General features: G+C 32.4%; 1 protein-coding gene across 5 annotated transcripts in view; it reads left to right on the plus strand.

Annotated features, from left to right (window-relative positions):
* Positions 1-21,525, plus strand: part of LOC117607732 (uncharacterized) — a 119,730-nt gene that overhangs the window by 91,082 nt on the left and 7,123 nt on the right. For all 5 annotated transcript variants that reach the window (XM_034331773.2, XM_034331772.2, XM_076688869.1 and 2 more), the window contains 2 exons: positions 18,895-19,088; positions 20,509-20,688. In XM_034331773.2, the coding sequence (XP_034187664.2) occupies positions 18,895-19,088; positions 20,509-20,688 (374 nt within the window). The remainder of the gene's footprint in view (positions 1-18,894; positions 19,089-20,508; positions 20,689-21,525) is intronic.

Here is a 21,525-nt window from a genome sequence, read left to right on the forward strand (position 1 = left end):
AATTGATTCTGTAATGCAAACTTTTAGAATATCTGCATTTTTACCCGAAGTGGAATTTGAAATTCATTTCCTTTAATTTTTAACACTTTAATGATCGTGTATTTAAAGAAAAGAACTTAAACGTGGAAATTTCTATAACGTATAAATATTGTATTTCTATGGCATAGTAGTTAAGGTTTAAATAAGACAGAATTTGGTTGCTCGTAAAATTTCAATTAGTTTACTCGAGAATTCAAATATATAGAAGCAACTTTTCATCAAATATTTTACTTTGTACACTGAAAACAGGAGGGTGAAATGAAACTTGGAACGTAAAAAGAATAAACGAGGTGATATCGAGTCTTTGACATCACAGAATTGCAGGAAATATATCAGACAGATCACGTGTATGCAAAACTTCGCACGGCCGATAATAATTCGGAAATCGAACATTATAGAAACGAGGACACCTGTATTGCCCTTGTTTACAACTCCCTCCCCAATCTTCTAGCAAACTTTCTAAAGCTTTCTGCCAAACTTTGCTTGCGTCTCGGTGTTCCATGAAAGTTTGCGAGAAAATACAAGTAACGGTATCTGTGTCAAATAAATAAAAGTCTCGAAGCCGTTCAACACAAAGGGAAATTTAATTAAATCTCTGAGAGAATAATACTGTGAGTGTATGGTGAATTAAGAACAATCTTGAAACGATTCAAAGTTAGATGAAAGTTTGAAAAATATTGAGTTAATAATTAATTACACTTCGTGAAAAAATTAATTATTCGAAAATTTGGGTACCCTAGCCTCGTTTCGATTCGGGTCAGATCGGGTCGAATCGGATCGGCACGCCTTGATTCGGATCGGTTCACCTTGATTCGGATCGGTTCGCCTTGATTCGGGTCGGTTCGGGCCAGGTCGGACGGAACCCCGAAAAGTTGTCGCGCCAAGTTCGAGTCCCAAGTTAGCATTCGAGTCCCGAAGTTAAGTAGGTAAATAATGTATATGCAATTTTGATTTTCATTTTGAATGATAGCCATACCCTTCATTTCGTATCAGGCTAATAATACGCTAGTCAATGTTCTATAATTGAAAGCGCGTTCTAACGAGCAATCTTGTCTTCGCATCGGTAACTGAACGCGTTATTGGTGCAATTTGTGAACGAATAAATCAGCAAGCCAGTCATAAATTTGATCGTATCACACGGAATCTCAAGGAAAGATGATTCTATGAGAAAGACGCTTATAACAGGGCAAGTCAATTCATAGAAGTTAATCACATTTATTATGTTGCTTTTTGATTTTCCATGTAACGTACATTCAAACATTTCTTATATATAATTTTCTTTTATTAGTTATTTTATAATTACATAAATATTTAAATTTAAAATTATGGTAAAACATTGAATAAAAATGACTGTGCTTTCTAATTATTATTAGCAGTTACAATACAAGAATACACAATATAAAATATTGAAATGTGTCGTGTTTCAAAATGTCACATCTTTTGAAACACTTTGTATAAATCATCACAGAGAAGGGATAGAAAATTGCACAATTTTATAATTAATTTTACATTAGTTTGCTATAACTTTGTATTGGATCACGATGCTTTTTGCGCCTTTGATACCTTGCATTTACTAGCTAAAAAAATTGTTCTTCGGCTTGCTCGAGGACGTTTCTCAACCCTCAATTTACACAGCAGATTGACGCGATGTGAAAAATACGCGTGAAATTGCCTGGAGAGCATTCTTCAAACAGATTAACGTTGATACAAGATTAGTCGTTAAGCACGGTTTATCAAATGATTCATCGTTCAATTTTTTTTTTAAATTCACGAGGTAAATTATTATTCCCCTATTGAGGTTCATATTTGAAAAAATAGAATACTTTAAAGATTTATGAACTGTTGAGTTTTAGAATATTAAATTGTACTGTACAAAGAAAATTTTGACATTTTTTGGAATTTTAAAATTTAGAAAGTTAATTCATCAAACAGTTAAAATATTCTTTATCACAGATTTTATAGTATTTTATAAAATTAATAACAATTATTGCTACTCTTGTTATGGTTCCTCGTTTAATATTAAAGAAACCTCGTTACTTACTATAATAATCAATTTTACTGGTTAAAGAAAGCTCGATGCTTGATAGTAATTAATCATTCAGCCACAATGTAGGCAGTAGGGGAAAAAGAGATTGATCGAATCACGGTGGAAAGGGTACACGTTGGGTGCGAAAGAGTTTTGAATAACTAATGCACCATTTACCATTGTTCCCCGAAAATTTCCAGACAATTTGATCAATAACGGGTTAAGTGTTCGTCGCAGTTTGCATTTCGTATGAATATGTCTATAGAGGTGGCAGGGAAATCTACATATTTTCAATTTCACCCTCATGCATTGGTAAAGAGCCGCTTATCGACTGACGTTGACAACTTCACCAAATTATTTCCGTCTGTTATTTTTAGCCTTGTCAATTTATCGTATCAAAAAATATTCCTTTGATCGACGTACACGATACTAAACTATACGTACATATTATTATCGAGAGTTTATCGCATCAATGAAAATTTATTAAAATTCACGGATATTGGTTGCAAGTTATTTTGGATAAAAATACCAAAAAAAAAAAAATATATAAAAATAAATAATTCAACACTACGACTCCAACGTAATTCATTGCTAGAATAAAGAAATATTTTGTAAAAAAAAATAACAATAACAGTCTTTGTTAATATTACCTCCTTTCGTTGCATTTTTCATTATAATTTATTATAGAATAAAATTAATCATTCATATAAAAAATTAATTGAATTGAATTGAAAGGGTTTAAATTTCATAAGAAATTTCAATGTATCTTAAACCTGTTATCTGAAAACAATCCAGCTTTTTAGCAGGGTTTTTCCGATGACTTGTCCGTTGCCTTATTCACGTAACATATCACATAAATTTTGCTCGAAGAACAATTTTATAACTTGGAGTTACGTCGTTGAAAGAATTATATGGGTCCTTTGTAGAAAAAAATCTGTCCAGTAATTTCGCGTTTACAGTTTTGCAGAGTCATTTCCTTTTATTCTTTTTGCATTTCTTCCTCGTATTATATGAATTTTCACGTAATATTTCCCTGTATGAGAGGAGGAAAATTTTTCTTTTTTCTGGAAACGTTATAATATTACTTCAAACGTAAGAGTCTGAAAATGGAAGTAGTACAGGTCAATCATTAATGCTTCAAATAATTCAATTTTCTAGACAATTCTTCTCAATAATCAAATAAATGATACAAGTATTCTGTGAAAACCAAATTAATATTTTAATTACGAAATATAAATAAATGCACATACTTTTTTTGTTATAACTCTATTGTATTTCCTTTGTAATTGCTTAAATAAGAAAAATAATTAACTAATTATTTAAATAAGGAATTATGCTGCACAATTACTGTAATTGCTATACTAAGAGTAACATACTAACAGCTTGAGTAGCACAAAAGCAGAAATGGCACGTTGATTTAACGATTTAACAATGATTCAACGTTTAAGGTGTTTCTTATGCCAGTTGTACTAAATATCGTACACTGTGCCTGGAACAACGATTCTCAAAGCTAACACAAGAGTCCACTTCATGTTCCAGGAACCTTTTCATCCACCTCGTAATCGTAATTTGCGAGTGGCTCTTTCGCGTTTTCGAGATCTTTTGAAAGTGTTACGAGCAGGCAATACGTTCCTCGTGTATCCTCTCTTGTTACATCTTGTTTATACGAATCTCTTTTTAGAATTTCAGATAAGAAATATCTTGTTCGTGCTTGAAAGAATGGTGTTCAAGGTTTCTCGATGGAACAAAATCAATTTTTCTTATTATTCATAAACTTATATTTTACTAGTGTGTTTTTAATATTTTTATTAGTCAAGGGAATGTTTTTTTTTTATCTTATTAATCAATCGTATTAAATATTATAGCTTCTGACATTTTTAATAATTTTTATATGGAAGATTAATTATAATTCTAGAAAATATTGGTCAATATTTTGCAAGCCATATTTTTAGAAAAATTTTCAGGCAATATTTTAAATTATCTACTCTTTCTCCTTGCGTGTTTTTTTTTCTTAAATTGATGCAAACGGAGTATATTTTTAAACTGTATCATTGTATCTATTATTCACCCGAACACTCCGATATTTAAAGATACGAAATAACAAGTTTTTTTAGCGTTCAGGAAAAAGTTTGCTACTGGGATCAGTTGTTTCTGGAAACTTTATTTTTATCGGCGTGACACACGGTGAAAGAAAAATAACCGAATAACTAAAGTTCGAAGACAGTGTTTGGAGAGTATTTATTGATTTTTACTGCTCCCCTATTTATTTGTACTCGGTCGTATTCGTAATAATTGAGTAAATAATTTGTTTTTCAATAATAGTATAACTTAATCTAAAATGACCGAATAATAAAAGAATAATAAAATTCAATTTTACAACTCTTTATAATATTTCATTTCTAGAAATCTTAACTATTGACAGATGAACTCATTTTCGAGGAACGAAAATTAAAAATTAATTTACGAGGAAAGTATTATTATATCTTTTTTCTGCAAAGTAAATTATCATCTCGTCTAGCGAACTGGTGATATCAGAGCAGACATTATTTTACTTCAGTACTTTATCTCAGCGAGATGTACAGTTCTCCATTTTCACCTCCTTGCTCGCTGGATTCCATTTCCCTGGACCACTTGGTAATTCAGAGAAGAAACCGGAGAAAGACGTTCCCGAAAGCACGAAATCGATGTTATGTCCGAAAATACTTGCTCGACTGTACTTGCTTCTCTGTCGATCCGTTTGCCACGCTACAGAATTATCGCTTTAATCCTTGAATACGAAACGCTTCCTCCAGCTTGGAGCGCTTTCGGCCCAAGCTTCGTCGTAACGAAGCGAATTGTTTCCGTTTCACACTTTGAATCAACCGATTCAGATCCTTAAACTGTGAAAGAAACTTCTTTAGAATTCATGAAGGAATATTTTAGCATGAACAACCTACATGGTTTAAATTAAGATCATTTTTAGATTACGATTTTTCTTCTCAATGTATTATACATGCACCTCCTTAGGATGCAATTTCCTTTTTCTTTCAAATTATTAAAAATATGCACCTGATATTGAATTCTTAAGAAGAATATTAATTAAACTTTATAATTAGATTTTCTTGGGTATGACATTTCAATCATAAAGTTAACACTCCACCACAAATTTAGTATGCATAAATGAAACTTTTTTAAGTTAAATGAATCATTTAAATAATAATGAAGAAATTTTTAAGTATTTAAAATGATTCTTCTTATAAAATGATCGGCATTTATATTTTTTATATTGCAATCCATAGCCGTCAAACTGTAAGAGTTTCATCGTGTTCTAATTTTTCGATTTTCTTCTTTCACGAAGTAAATTGCTGTCTTGAATTTCCCTCGGCGAAAGAGTGAAATTTTACAGAAGCATTGAAAAGTATCAGCTTCCTCTCTGGAATTCCTTTTCCCTGCGATTTAAATTACCAGCTTAACGTTCCTCCAGTGCAATAAAAGGATTTGAAACAAGCATTTCAGAGCATCATTTCGAGGTCTGAAGTTCTCTTTTTGATCTGAATTGCTACCCTAACTGTTGAGAATGCATGCTGGAAGATGCTTCGCTACTGCGATCTTACTTTCATCGATAGCGAAACGAACTGCAATTATAAGCATTTTTAATCTCCTCGGTATAATACTCCGCTTTCTTAAACGAGAAACGTTCAATTCGAAATGGAAAGGAATTAAGATTTCTTTTGCCTACGAAACATTAATACGAAACTCATTGATAGGCAATACATTTATTTCATTAACTAGGATTTGTTTCATATCTAACTCTGCCATTTTTAATTATTTTCTTATTTATAAAAATACAACAAAATTCTTAGGAAAAAATTGTTGCATCTTAGGGGTGGGATTGATCTATAAGGGCAAAAATCTTCTCAAGATCATATCTTCTGATATTTCAAATGTAATTATATATATTTTTGCATAGATCAATAATAGTATTATTTTTTTAAAAACAAACTAAAATGTTACACAAATATAGTTTGACTGTTATCCGTGTTAAACGAAAGAATTTTTGTCTTTATTATTTTATAAATTATTTCATTCCTTGGAACAATTAATTTTCCACAATATTTTTAGAAATAAATCGATCACTTGTAAGTTCAATTCTCTCATCGGGCAAAGTGCATATTCAAGATCCAAATCCCGAAATACTTGCACCAATTTCTTCCATCTTGCCAGCCCATTTGGCACAGCCACGACGTTATCACTTTGGCACGTTAACAGACGACAAACGATCCCGAAGACGGTCCCTACTTCGGGTTTGTTGCTGATGTCGATGTTGCTCGATTCATCGGTTGCTGAACGAGCAAAGCTCGTCCACCGATAGCTTATTTCTCTTTAGCCACTCGAGACCGCTCGAGATACTCTTCTGCTGACATTGTAAATTTTCTAAGTCAAGAATTCTTTATCGATCGTCCCACCTTAGTTCGAACTCGGTCAGTTCGCGTATCTACGTACCACGCGTCTCGCCCATTGACCCATTTATCTATGGGTCAGTTACGTTGTTTCGGCCCCTCTGTGTCGTCGCAGCTGTTTCGCGGGTCACGTTCACCCGATCGCGATGTTGAAAGCCGTTCCTCGGATTCCACGATAAGCTAAAGTTAGAATCTAGATCAATTAAACGTTTCATTTATCATGTGTGCATATACTTCTTTTCATTTTAATTCTTCGTTGGTTTGATAAATAAAATATAATGTGGCTGGTGTGATGGCGTATTACCTTAGAATATTAATTTTAATTTTAATTTTAATTTTGTTTTTTACTTTGAAATTTTTTTCATTTTCTTTTTTTTAAACGTGCAAACGTTAAGAGTTAACGTCACCCTGGGAGCTTTAAAATGATAGATAACATTCAGGATGGTTTTCTTGAAAAGTTAATATGAGGTAGCGTAGTGTTCCTTTGGGACATAGTTACGTATGAGGTAATTTGAAGGACTGACACTAGGAATACATCTGCTAATATATAGAGAGTGTCACAATGACGTTTAGTGCAAAACTGTTTTCATTTTCTCTCCCCGAGGCATGTGATACTCCAACACACCAACGTAGGGTTAATTGCGTCACGTACTGTGTGGGAGTATTTGGATTTATGAAGCTTCCGGTTGGTTGTTCCTCAGGGTGGTTTGTGAGTTTGTCGGTTATTGCAAGATGATGTTGAATTTAGTTCGGGGCTATTTTATAAAGAACGTATCGAGAATCGTGATAAAAATGAAAACGTGACTGTTCCCAAAATGAAAAATTCGTTTGGTCTAAAATTTGAAAAATATTTTAGATTTATTTTCTTAATGGAAATACATTCGTTCTGCCACGATTATTAAAGCACACTGTATAAAATAAAGAACGTTCTCTGCAAATCGCAGAAAATTAGAAACTGCCTCTAAAAGCCTGGGTCGCATTCGAATGGGAGGCGAGATTTAACAGTTTCCGATAGAAACGAGGATAGCAGTTAAATTGATTTTCACGCTCAAAAGAAATAAACACGAAAAATCTGTCAACGGTTAACGAACCGATACAGCGAAAGATAAAACTGCCAGTCGAAAAGCACGGTTAATTAGTAAACGTAAACTTTTCTAGAGAGATTTGCCGATTTTTCTTTGCAAGTAACTTTCATCCATAGAATCGTGGAAACGAAAGATAAAATTCGCAAGATAACCATCCACATCTTTTTGAGAATTAATTCGTGTGAAAATTTTCATTTAATCACGAGTGAAAATTTAGACCAATTTTACCACCCCCATGGAATTGCACGTGGTAGACCATCGATAGAGCCGTACCTGGGAATCTGTAATCTGGCAAAGAAACTAAATCGGTTCGTAAGTGTAAGTTTGCCGCACGATCAGCTCGATAACTTACGATCGTCTCTGTTCGAATGGTCGTAGTAGAAGTTTCCTGAGTTTGATTAGCCTTGCATGAATTATAGTATATCTACGTAGGATGGCGTGCATGAAATGGGTCAGTAATTAAGCATGAGAGCAAAGATCTAAATTGATAGTCGAACCCAGTCAAGTGATAGTCGAGAGATATCGTTCAGCCGTGGTAATTGAATTTGAAAATGTCAGGTGATCGATCTTGATTCTTTCTTTAGTTGTTCGAACGCTCGGTATCGAAACTTTTCCCCAGAAAATGAGGGAAAAATTGTTATGAACAGTAACGAATGAGTTTCCGAAACTATATACTTTAAAATGTTCTTTTGTTCAACAGGAAGTTACGTGGTATTAATTGTTTGAAAGTAATGCTATTAGGTTCTGTCATATAGAAAATGTTTTCCTTTCCTTACTTCCACAAAAGGGAATATCAGTAGTAATAAGTGATATAAGTCAGCCATTACAGAAATTTCATAAAATTCTTTTAATTTAAATCAAAGCCAGCAATATTCATAACAGCATTTTAATAATTGTAAAGAAATTTCAAAATTCACTATAATTTAATAATAAAATTTGTTTGAAAGTCATACCATGAAATACTAAAATAATAAAAACAAAATTAAATAAAAGAGAAATTAAATGGCCTTGTTTCTTTATACATGTTTAATTAAATTTCTATGTTGTTTAATAAATAAAATTTTATTTTTAATATTACAATAAAAATTCTTTGTTATTTTAACAGTTGGTAGAATTTAATGAAATATTTCTGAAATAACCAATTTTATTTTTCGCTTATACGAACATGATTATCTTGTTGCAATCAGTTTTATCATTGATTGGGTTCCGTGTATTAATTCCTGGTGTAAATTAAATTATAAAAAATAATTTAATATTGCTGCCGGTGACGTACAAATTGGCCTTCTGTCTATATGGAATAGTCAATTGACTTAAAGGAAACAAAATCTGGAAAATGTAATTTTACACATTTCTCGTATTATTATACATTTCTCTCTGAGTGCAAATTTCAAACGATTTTATATAAAAATTAAAAAAAATCAGAACAAACACGGTTATATGGTATGTATTTAAATATGAAAGCTATTTTTCGCTTGAATTCCTCATATCGCAAACATTGAATTATTAACCAAATAAAACGTTCCGCTGCACAAACAGGAAATTCATCAGAGCAATAAAAACTCATTTCGAACGAACTTTCACCTAATCGTTTAATGTCACCAACCCTTTGTGCAGTACACAGGATATTCCTACAAATTGATTTTAAATTGATACAGCATAATAATGAATTCAAAGATTTATCAAAAATTAAAAATAAATGATGAATTTTTCATTGCTTTTAACAGTATAAAAACCCTGTAAAATGAATTAATTATAGAATCGATTTAAAAATTCTCAAAGGAGACAAGAAATCTTAACTATACCATTTCTCTAATTAAAACACCTTTCTTCTTATTTAATATAAAATCCTTTTAGGAACTAAAGTAATTCAGAGTCCAGCGGTAATTTCAATAAAAACTAAAATATTCCTGCCGCATACCGCAGTGGTTACCACCCCAAGTTCCCCTCGTAAAATGACTCAATAAAAAAAGAGAACATTCTTGAAATAAGTGGTGAAGGTGAAGTATCCAGCTGTCGATCAACGACCCCGAAGCATGCACAGCCCCTCGAGTCGTTAAGGCAAAGCCATCGTTTCTAGACACTGTAACGTCCAATCACAGCGAGTGACGGGATCGTAGCATAAATAATTTTACCATTCTACTAGCCGGGATAATTCAGCCTGGACGAACGTGGCACGAAGAAATTTTGGCTGTTCGTTGAAGTTTCGTTGGCGTGCACTATAGACCACGGTAGACTGGTAATTCCGAGCAGGTTGTTATCAGGATCCTACGTCGACGGAATAGCCAAACGGACGTCCGGTTCGGCCACGACAGGGTTCCAGGTATATCCACGTTCCACCCTCCTAGCACGGGGGTAATTCATAGCCGGGGTAATGGCGATCGCGTTATCATGGTTTAATGCCCCTTCCGCCCACTGGAATTCCCGTCACTTGCTCTCACTTTTCCGCCAGAATTGCTAGCTGGCAGACTACAGAAATTGATCGAACCATTGAGCTGGTCAGGAATAGGAAACGTTAATGAACGTCCAAGGGATTAGATTGATGGTTTTTCATTGATTTCACAGCTTCGTAAGAAATGAAAGGTTTTCGTTTTTAATCTTCTAATTAAACCTGGATATTGTATTAGAACAGCATTATTTTATTAAATGGTAATAATTAATTAATAACTGTCTGTTCACCTTCTCTTTTTCAAACACATATTTTCTAATTATGTAAAGTGTTTTTAATTCATTTTTATTCTACAAGTTGCTCCTTGAACATCTCAATTTTCAATTTTTCTTAATATCAAATGATTCGGAATTTTTGCAATTTATAAGAAAATTTCGTCGTATTTTATTATTTAAAATTTATCAAGGTACGTTTACGACCTTGTATTAAATTCGTATAAAACTCATTTCTTTTTGAACGATTTGTCACTGCCCCGTTCAATTCAATGGATGCAATTCAAAGCTTTTGAAACAAGATCCTTTAAGTTAAAATTGATCTTCGATTTTTGCAAACGAATAAACTTGTGAAAAGCATGGTAGAGGTTGAAGTTAATTGCGTGAAAAAGTCGACTTTGACCGATGATCCGTGTAATAAAAATTCTCACTTTATTGGTTTTGAAGCATCGTAGCCAGCTTAATGAATTTGATTAATTGCACGAAGAAAGGTGATCATTAATCACTGAATGGGATGCATACTCCCGCTAGACGCCATATTATCATCATGAAATTGATAACCGATTGTCGGTTCGATCGATCATCCACATGTAACACGTATAAATCATCGGATGATATAAGTCGTTGAAAATACTTGAACTTAATGAATTTGCAACATCGTAGAAACTTTAGACAATGTTCAACTTTAAAACGGTGATTAAGAAACTTTGTGGATAAGTTTCTAGTAGGTCGGTGTTGAGAAGATTCTGAAAGGACATGCAAAGGAGCATGTAAACACAAAAGCGGATATGGTGATATTAAAGTTTGGAGTTTCTCCCTTTTATGGCGAAATTACCGGCTTACGGCTTTGTAGAAATGACTTTTGAAAAATACGACGTTCTCTGTTACGTAAGAGATAAGATGGTAAAAGCTGATATTAAATGTAGCACGTTAAATTAAAATTAAAATCTTGCAAATAACACTTTTAAACTTACTGAAATAACAATATTGTGCAATTTATATTATTTACAAACACGCGTTAAAATCAGTGTATAGTGCAAAAAAAATTTTTTGAAATTTATTTTGAATGTATATTAATATTTATAAGTATAAATTATACAAAATGCTATAGAGAATCAATATACACATAATAAAGAATCAATATACACAAATACATTTTATTGTTATTTTAATAAAAAAAAAATAATGCTAGCCTATATTTTAGAATATCTGTTCAGTGGTACAATCGAGACTAGGGAAACCGTAAGGGAAACCCTAGGGAGACTAGGGTAAAGCATACGTCTCCCGTATCGTTGACTTGCACTACTGAATTCACAATGCCTCTTCTGTTCTGACCAATCATTGACTCGCGGTTAAGCAGTCTATCTCATACCTCTGTCCATTATGTAATTAATGTCAGATGTTCTTTCAATTATCAAGGAAAGAATAATTTCACTGATCCTAATTGTATTAACACGTTAATTAGGACAGCTAAAATTGACTCGTTAAGTGGAATAGTGAAATTTATAAAGACACATTTGTGAGAAGACTAAAACACTAAATATTCAACATATAATTAAAAATATTGATGAAACATTAAATTAGATACCTTAATACTATTAGTAGATATGATACTAATGTTATTTGTAGTATTATTATCATAATAAATTACCATTATTATTGCTAGTATTATACATTCACAATCAGACACTCAAATTTATAATTAAAAGAGTTTTTAATATTAAAAAAACAATTTTTAAAAATATAATATAAAATTCAAGGTTTTTAAATTTTAAAACATTTTAAGAGATTTATCCCAGATTCACAATTAGAAACCATGGTCCACAAACTTTTCCTAACTCTTTGATCATTAACCATTTTCTGTCGTTGTCATTCATCCTTAATGGACTAATTACCATATCAGTTGTTATGATATACACTATACATTTCCGACGAAACGGTCCCGAGTTATTTGCTACTAGCTAAAAGACCTTTCAGATAGCAAGTCGAATGATCCCTTAAGGATCGTGCATCATTAATCACCGACTCGAGCGCGATATCTACTTACGTGTTGGCAATGTATTATCGATATCGGATCGATGGTTTAGTGAACCAAATGTCGGTCGGCGACCCACGTAGCCCATTTCAACGAAATTCTTCTCGCTCACGTGCTATGTGAACGGGGGATGTAATGCTAAAAAGTAGAACGGAATAAAAATAAAGGGTACTTCTGTTTTCGGACACGAAAATTCCTTATAACTTTACGACACGATCGTGTGGAAGCATTTTTAACCCTTTCGTGACCAGAGGGATGTATAAGTATCTTTGAATTTTTTTATTTCTCAACGGACCATAAAAAGTTAGCTTATTATTTAATTTTCAAGTACTGAGTTTAATGGAGCATTTTATAGTCTCTTTCGTTATGAAATCAAGTAGAATAAGTGTACCGAATGTCAGACTTCATCTAGTAGCTGGAAATAATAAAAAGGAATAAAATTAAAAGTCGTTTCGTTGTTACACGAGTAAGAATAATATTCACAGAAAATTAATAATATTTTTTTAACAAAATATAAAGAGAGAAATTTTCGATATTTTTAAAAAAAGGTTCCTTCGTTCAGGAAAGGATTAATAATTATTCAGCCGGAGAACCGTATGTTCGAAAGGTACCTATTTACCGAGCTGAAATATACATTCAGATGGAATTCTTAATGCGGCAATTAATTTACTCCGTGGTTGGTATAGGTCTGAATATTCAGAAAACTGGAAAATTGAAGCCCGTTTAATCTGCGCCCCTCGTTCCATAAGATGCTGGATTATCCTCGTCGCAGAAAAAATTCATCTGACTGAATATTGCCTTGATGAAGTGTGTTTAAGATACGCTTATTGCAGATTGAAATGATTATTTAAAACTTGACCAAATTTTATCATTTTTCAAATAAATATTTGGAAACTTGATTAACTTGCAATTTAATATTAACAAATATTTTCATGAAAAAGGAAGTTTCAATTTCACTTTATTTTCTTTTTTTTTTTTAATCCTTTAATTCCTTCGTGCGTATCCTTTTTTTTCAATTTATCACATTGTAATTTAAAAAATTATTGATTTAAAAATTGCAAATATTTTGAGAATAGTGATACACGATAGTAGAAGAGAAAACGATATTTTATTACTGCAATGAACTCTATTGTCGTTTTCGTTTATTGTTTGCTCGATTATAATTCACCTGGTCTATTATTACCAGCAATCTGGTAAACAAAACGTTATAAATCGTTTAACCGTACGTAATATCGAATATTGAATTATATTGTAGGTACGTTTGAAATAAACAGCCACTTCTCACCAGACGATTCATAACCTGGTTACACTGTTATCGGACTTTAACACCCCCAGAGTGGAGTCCTCTTTTATACCCCAGAATCTTCGAACGAATGGACCGACTTTCACAGAAAAACGTTTCGTCCTCTTTTAATAACAGTTTCTTGTTGTTGCGCCGCGTAATGTATCGACCAGACGAAATTACGTGAACGATACTGTGAGACGTCGATTGAAAGCATCGCAACTTCTTTAGCTCTTTGTAAAAGAGATCTCTTTTTATGAACAGAAGAGAAAGAAGTTGACTTGTGTCGGAAGAGTCGACAATTTCGCGATTGAATTTCAGACAGGAGGAAAGCGATCGTTTCTTGCGTCTTTAGATCGCTTTTAAGGAAATAACGTCTGAAGTATTGATATTTTGAAATTTTTGGGAGATATTCATTTGAAATATTAGAATTTGGAATTTGGAGTTTTGGAATGTTGAGATTCGAAGTTTTTGAATGTTGGAATGTTGGAATTTTGAGATTTTGTAGCTTGGATTTTGGAATTTAAGATTTTGGGAATTCGGAATTTTGGAATTTAAAATTTCTAAAGTTGGAAATTTAGAATTTTGGATTTTGGAATTTGGAATCTGAAATTTAAATACTTGTATTATTATTTACATGTTGAAATTTTAAAAATCATTACTTTTATCCTTTTAGTACTGATATTACCCTGTCTCATATTAAATTTATACTATCCAAGAAATTAATAACATTACTTAGGAAAGTTTTAATTAACCCGTCTAACTTTTATCCCTTTTGTGTTCATTACAAATTCATTTTATTTATTCCAACAGAAGGCTTGAATTTACTGTTACAAAACAAGAATCACGCGCATTTCAATTACTTCCATAAACAAACCCATTTAAAACTCATAACAATAATTGTGAAAGGGAATCATTTTTAAAACTCTTTTTAATTATTATAATCAAAAAATAGTGATTACTCCACCATTTCAACTATTATGAATTTCAATAATTAATAAAACAAATGATTTGAAATTCGATTTAAGTTTCAACTATATTTTCAATTATTGCAAAAGAAGGTCACCAGAAATTCATTTCGAATCACGACGAAAGAGAAATATCTCCGATTCGTTTTGCTGCTTGAATCTACTGCCTAATTACTCAAAGAGGATGTTCGCCACGGTGCATCCCGAGAAACGATTACGTTTGAACATCCTGTGATTTCAGACGTTGGTAATATCCGCGATGGATCCACTATGAGTGTAGCTTTAACACGGTAAAGCGGCCTCGGTTATTAGCCGCACGCTTTGATAAGTCGAAACTGACTTCTGCTTGGTAGACGTTTCGATTTAATCGAGATTAGATCTCTTGATCTTGTTTACTGGCCGCGTAAACGTTCTCTGATCACGCGAAAATCGTATGAAATCGTGTGCGCTCGTTTTACTTGATCAAGGGTAACTAAGATTAACGTTGGATAGCGTATAAAGCGCAGTGTTAACACGTTAACTAACACGTTACTTGTACGGGATTGATGCTTGAATTTTCATTCGAATTCATTGTCCATGTTGTAAGAAATTCTTTAATTTATCTAATTAAAAATATTGTGAAAATAATAGTAAAACATAATTATTGTCTGAAAAGGATTTAAAAATTAATAGTATTAAAAATCTAATTAATTCTTTAATTAATTTGTCCATTTTATTTATAAAGTTACTTGCGGGACACCATCATGGTTAAATATTTTTCAAATTTAAGGTTTACCTCATCTTAAAAATTTTGGAAGAAAAGATGGTAATACGACAACAAAATAAAATAAGACAATACCACATTCAACTGCTTCAAGAAAACTCAATTGTTCAATGTTCTAATTACAGAGTTTTCTTACGGCTAATTCCTTTTCATCTCGAATTTCGTAGTTCCGAACGAACAAAGACGTAAAATAACGATCCAAGAGAAGCAATTAAATTAATTCCGTAATTAAAGTTAATTAATCGACGAAGTAACAGAGCCTGGTAACAATGAGATTCATAAACGTGAATACACTGATATTTCTCTCGTAAAAAGACACACCAAAATGGAATTATACGTCCACTCGTAGCTATTAACCATTCACCGATTCAAGGATCATAAATTTTAGATCAAGTATCCATGTTTCCCTTCTACAAAGCTTTTCTGTTTAACCTTTGAACCTAGAATTGTACCTTTAGCATTCAAAGTGAAAATTTATGATTTATAACACAAATCTTTGTATTTAAGCTTCGAATCTTATATTTTACTTTTAACATTCAAAGTGAATTTATTTACAATACTCAAAGATCTTCTGCTTAACCTTTGAATCTTGAATTTCATTTTGAACATTGAAAGAAAAAATTTATCAATTTCTAATACCTTCAGCTGTAGCCCATACAGCTATTATCCTGGGCCTGAATGTGTTAATAAAAGCTTTCCTGTTTAACCTTGGAATTTATTTATAACATTTCAATATAATATTTATAAACCAAAATTTAGAAATGCTTAGAGGATATTTAGTTAATTTTACCAGTGACACTGTTAATGATCGCTCATTACTGTATAATGTTTAATAAATTTCCATAATTATACCCATTACTTCGTTACTCAAGTAAATTCATATTTAAATATGCAGATATATTACCTGCAATATTACCAACCAAAACACCACACACTGGCATTCCACACTTAAATTTTACGATCCGTATATCAAATGCCGACAAAACCATCCACTCTATTACTTCCAAACAATCTAACCCGTGATAAAACGAGCGTACCACAGGAAATTCTGAAACTACGAAAATCCGTGGTATTAAAATGAGATAGTTTGCTGGAATCAAATGCGGTTCAACATCGCGCCCAGATTTCCACCGTTCGAGAATTTTCCGCTCGACCAAATTTTCACTAATTCATTGGCCTTTTAGGTAACGACGTACTGTTATTAGAACACGATTAATTAAAGGCGGTTAACCGTCGATAACCAGAGATAGTGGCTGTGAATCGTGTCTCTATCGATTCTTATACTTTTCTGAACATTCGTCGAACGATCCGCGGAATTCGTTCAGGATATCCATGATTTCGAACGAATCCAACAATGGCAGACTCTTTTCGGAAGATTGACATTGCGCGATCCCCGACAATAACGTGACAAACGTAAATTACCCATCGAGAGGGACCGATTTGAATGGAGAACAAAGTGAACAATACGCGCGATATGTCGTCCGGATCGGGTCAATATCCGGTAAAAGGCGAGTCATTTCAAGCTGGAATTCGTCCCCGGCTGAGAGTTCACCATGGCGTAAAAAAAATAGAATAAAAAAGAAGACAATAGCAATGGCCAATTTTAGCGATCGCTTTTGTTTGTTCTCCGTGGACGTCGATCGAGGTTTATGAGAAGTTTATGTAATCTTTGCATGGATAATAATTTATAGTAGACCAAAATATAGAAAATTTTTTATTTTATTATAACAATTCATTTTGTTTGATTTGTTAATGAATATGCATTAAATGGTGAATTTTCTAAACGTAGATGTAAAATGTTGATCGTGTAATCATGTTAATGATATCTGAAAAGTCATAATAAAATTAATGAGTTTCTAACTGCCAGTGAAATACAAGAATTAGAACTCTGATTCTCCTGAACCATTCGATTCTCATTAAGGTGTAATAAAGTCATTCGTCTACTTTCAAAATGTCAGCAAAAATGTGTTATCATGTGTTATCATTACATGAAGGTTTTCAAAGATTTAATTACTGTAATTTTGCTACGAATAAAAACTGTAATTTAGAGAAATTCTAATAAACATATGTAATTAAACTAAAATTCTGTGATGTGTGCTTCAAAGCAAAACAAAAAGGATTTATTACTTCTAATTTACTTATGAATTATTACTTATTATTATTATATAATTATACCTATATAATTATTAATTATTACTATATTACTTATTAATTTAACTTAAATATAAAATATTCCATACATAAATAATCTTAAACTTAGAAGTGCTTCATCCTAAAAAGATTAATCCTGAAGCTTGCGTTCGTAGTACTGTACACTACGAAATTAAAAATTATGGAGTCAGCGAAGTGACACTTCGCCCCATGAAAGTGCTGTAACAACAGAAATATACAGCTGGTGTGGCGACACTGGATAGTACAGTAGGCAGAAAGTAATTATTCGCCTAGCCCAATCCCAAATATTAGGTCATGCATCAGAGGAACCGTTGCGCGTCGTAAATTACAAGCAGCCTACAATTTTGGAATAAGCACCCCAAAAAATAAAAAATAAAAAAACTTTGTCTCCCTTGCTGTACGTTATAAATATTTACAGAACCGTGTATGCTGTCTTTGCAGTGCAAACAAACGATTCGTCTCTTTTTCGCGCTGCTTTTCGAATCCGTTCGATGAAAATAAACGAACGAAGTTGAGGGAAACCGAATCGTTTATTCTGAAAGTGATGTACGTCCAGTGATGGGGTTGTTTGTTCTACAATTGACATGTGTCCATTGCTCTCTTTTTTTTGGTATTATTTACAACAATTAGGGAAAGGAATTTTAATTATTCATTAAAAGAGATTAAAAGTATAAATTATTAGTACATGTTTAAAAATTGTTAATAATTATTGAAATATTACTATAAATATTTTTAAATATGATTGTAAGAGATATATTAACCAAATTGACAAGAATTCTTGTTATACGTACAGTATTTACAAAATTTGGGCGGGGTCTGATTTATTACGCTTTTGACTACTGATTTTTCGTCCCAGTTTCTATGTATTTACCGTATTTCCTTTTTTTTTTTAATACTATAATTAATAAATAGTAGTATTTAGTACTGGAAACTGATGTGTACTATACTAAGGATAACTAATATTTAATATTTAACATTTAATATTGATATTCAGGGATATGCATTTGTTCATTGATCTCAAATAAACTTTGTATATTTACTCACGTGTCTCCTGTTTAAATTATATCCATACATATATTAACAAAATGGAAACTACTGAATTTTTTCCTCGGAAATGTTCTTCAAAAAAAAATTATTAAATAAAATAGAATTTTCTTAAAACTAAAATTCATCATCCATTTCTTGAAGTCTTTAATATAAAATTAATCTAATTGAAACTTAATTACCGTTCTCTTCAATATTTCTTAATATATGGTTTCTTAGTTGTATAAAGGAACTTTCAAGAGGATGCATCCCTCACGGAAGAGCAATCACGCTTCCGTTATCTAACTAATTCAAAGCAAATTTTCCCTTCAGAAGTTTCATAGAAAGAAGCAGATTTTCCAAGAACTTTCCTTGAAATTAAACTCTTTCTTTATGATTTTCAGAGAGCACGTTCCGAGTGACGTTACAGAAGAGCAGCCGGGGACTTGGCTTAAGCGTTTCCGGTGGCAGCACCGCCGGACCGGTTAGGGTGAACAGACTGTTTCCTCAACAACCCGCGGCCTTGTCCAACAAACTTCAACCTGGCGATATACTTCTTGCTGCCAATGGAATCCCTTTAACTGGCCTCACCAACTATGTAAGCTTTAAACTGTAACACCATCTCTAGAGACAGGATCCGTTACATGTTCTAATCTGATTGAATAGTTTCGAACTTTGACAAAGAGAAATGGTACTTTTGAGTAGATTAAAGTATAGGTGAGATTGAATCAAACTGCAAGTTACCATAATTATGTAGGATTCTGATTAGTTTAATTGAATATTAATTATACGAAATATCAAATTTATTATCTAAGCAATAAATTTATTTGTAAATGGGAAGTGAATAGTTTTTTGGAAATAAAAATTAGCCATTATCAAGTACTAATGCAAAACAGCTTGGATAAAGAACTTCTATTTCCCAAAATTATTTTATTTTTATTTTTCAATAAACTACCATTGAACTTCTCATTTATAATAAATGCTTAAATAAAAAATTTGAAGTTCCATGTAATTATGGAACCCCCACCCCCATCTTTTTTTCATATTTATTCAAATATGAATTTGTTACATATTCAAGTTAAAATTTATTTACCAAGTAATAGTTGCAATTTGATTGTCCATATTTGAAATGAATCATTAGAAATAACTTTTAGTAGGAGGTTGTCCTTCGTTCATTGCCACAAGTCGTTTTCCTTCATCGCTGCTCACCAAGCTTAACGCGATGAACTGGTTGCGACAAAATAGCGATTACTATAGCTAAAGATGGAAGCTACGGGCTTGTCTTCTCGTAGCTCTTAGAGATTTGCATTTGATTAGCATAATGCAACTACATCCGGAACTCGTAGCGCAAGATAGACAGTATCTTGTGTAAAGTTACCAGTTTGTCCCTCGAGAATCAAGGTATAATACCCAGTTTATAATGTATACCGCGCCTCGTGATTTTCTCGGCAAAATTCGTAATAAAATACTGAATATTTATTTTGTGTTCAGTAGCGAAGTTAATGAGCGTATATTGGATATCGCTACTGTTTGTTTAATTTATTTTTAAAATAAGCATCATATAATTTGCAAATATATTTAAATTTTAAAATATGAGAAACAAACAATTCCAACGATGGCAGACTCTTAAATAAACATTGAAATCTGTTTTAAACAAAATAAAAATTATTCATTTTCAAAATCCAGTGATAAAATTATTATTTTTATTTTAAACGCGTTACATGCTGTAACATTACATTATGTAAAATCAATAGTTAGCAATAATATAAATAGAAAATTAAATATTAGAATGTAGCATGGGTATTACTAATGTTTAACTAAATTTTGAAATTAATGATTTATATCTTTATATATTGTGACATATTTTTTTTAATCTGAAGCATTTTAACAAAATTATTAGATGAATAAAAGATTATAGCATCCATTAATAAAATAAAATGGACGACCGTCAAAACGTTCAAATTCTTCAAAGATAATGAAATTCGACTTTAATCTTACATCGATGCAACTTGTTGCAGGAGGCCCTGGAGGTTCTACGAACGACACCGAGTACCGTGGAGCTGGTGGTGTGTCGACTTCCTGGTGATACGAACGTCACACCACCGGGTGCACCGCCTCCACCTCCGGCTAGGAGAGAACCACCACCACCCTTGCGGATCCTTAACCCCTTGCCGCCTCTTCAAATCGAACCCTGCGGCGTAAGTAACCCTTATCGAGAATCCTTCCTAGTTCCTTGTCGCGATCTGCTAGATCGCCGAATTTCTTCTATCACTGAATCACCGAATTCCTCCATTTTCCACCCCTTTGACCACTAATCAAAAGATACGGTCCTATCTCTATCGATACGATACTATCGTTATTGGTGAATTTATAGTACAATTTCTTGTTGCCATGGAAGTTAACATTCGTCCGTTTCTGCACGAGAATTATTTATGTATATCTTTGGGAAAATATTCGAATTTAAAATAGTAACTAAGAAAGTGTAATATTAATGGTACCGAATTAATTTGTACACCTAATAATTCCAAATGAAACAAATAATCTTCTATCTTATATTTGTTTATAGAACATATGTAAGTATCTTCGTGCTGTATTAGAAAAAAAAACCAGATCATTCTGTAAAATGGTATCAAAGGTGACATTGATTATATTAAAAGAAAATACGTGTTTTCAATTCCCTGTCGTCCCCGAGGGAAACCAGCAGTGTAATTCACATTCATAAAGCAAATGATCAATGAATATACTATCTGTTACATCTAGGAAATCCCCGGGAGTGTACAATAGCCGATCGAAGTTCGTTTACAATTTAGATTTCAGTGTTTCCTACGTAACACGTAGTTTCCGATGCATTTATAACAAATCCCTCGTGTTTGTACATCACATGCATCACTGTAGGCCTGCAGAGTATACGATAATTCAGTTCCAAAGCAATTTATTTTATAATTTATTTTTAATTTGCATTTTTTAACAAACCTCAATAGTAATAACTTCAATATCAATGAAATACAAATACACGTCTATGTAATTAATTGTTT

This window comes from Osmia lignaria, chromosome 6 (genome assembly GCF_051020975.1).
Source record: "Osmia lignaria lignaria isolate PbOS001 chromosome 6, iyOsmLign1, whole genome shotgun sequence".
In the NCBI taxonomy this organism is placed as follows: Eukaryota; Metazoa; Arthropoda; class Insecta; order Hymenoptera; family Megachilidae; genus Osmia; species Osmia lignaria.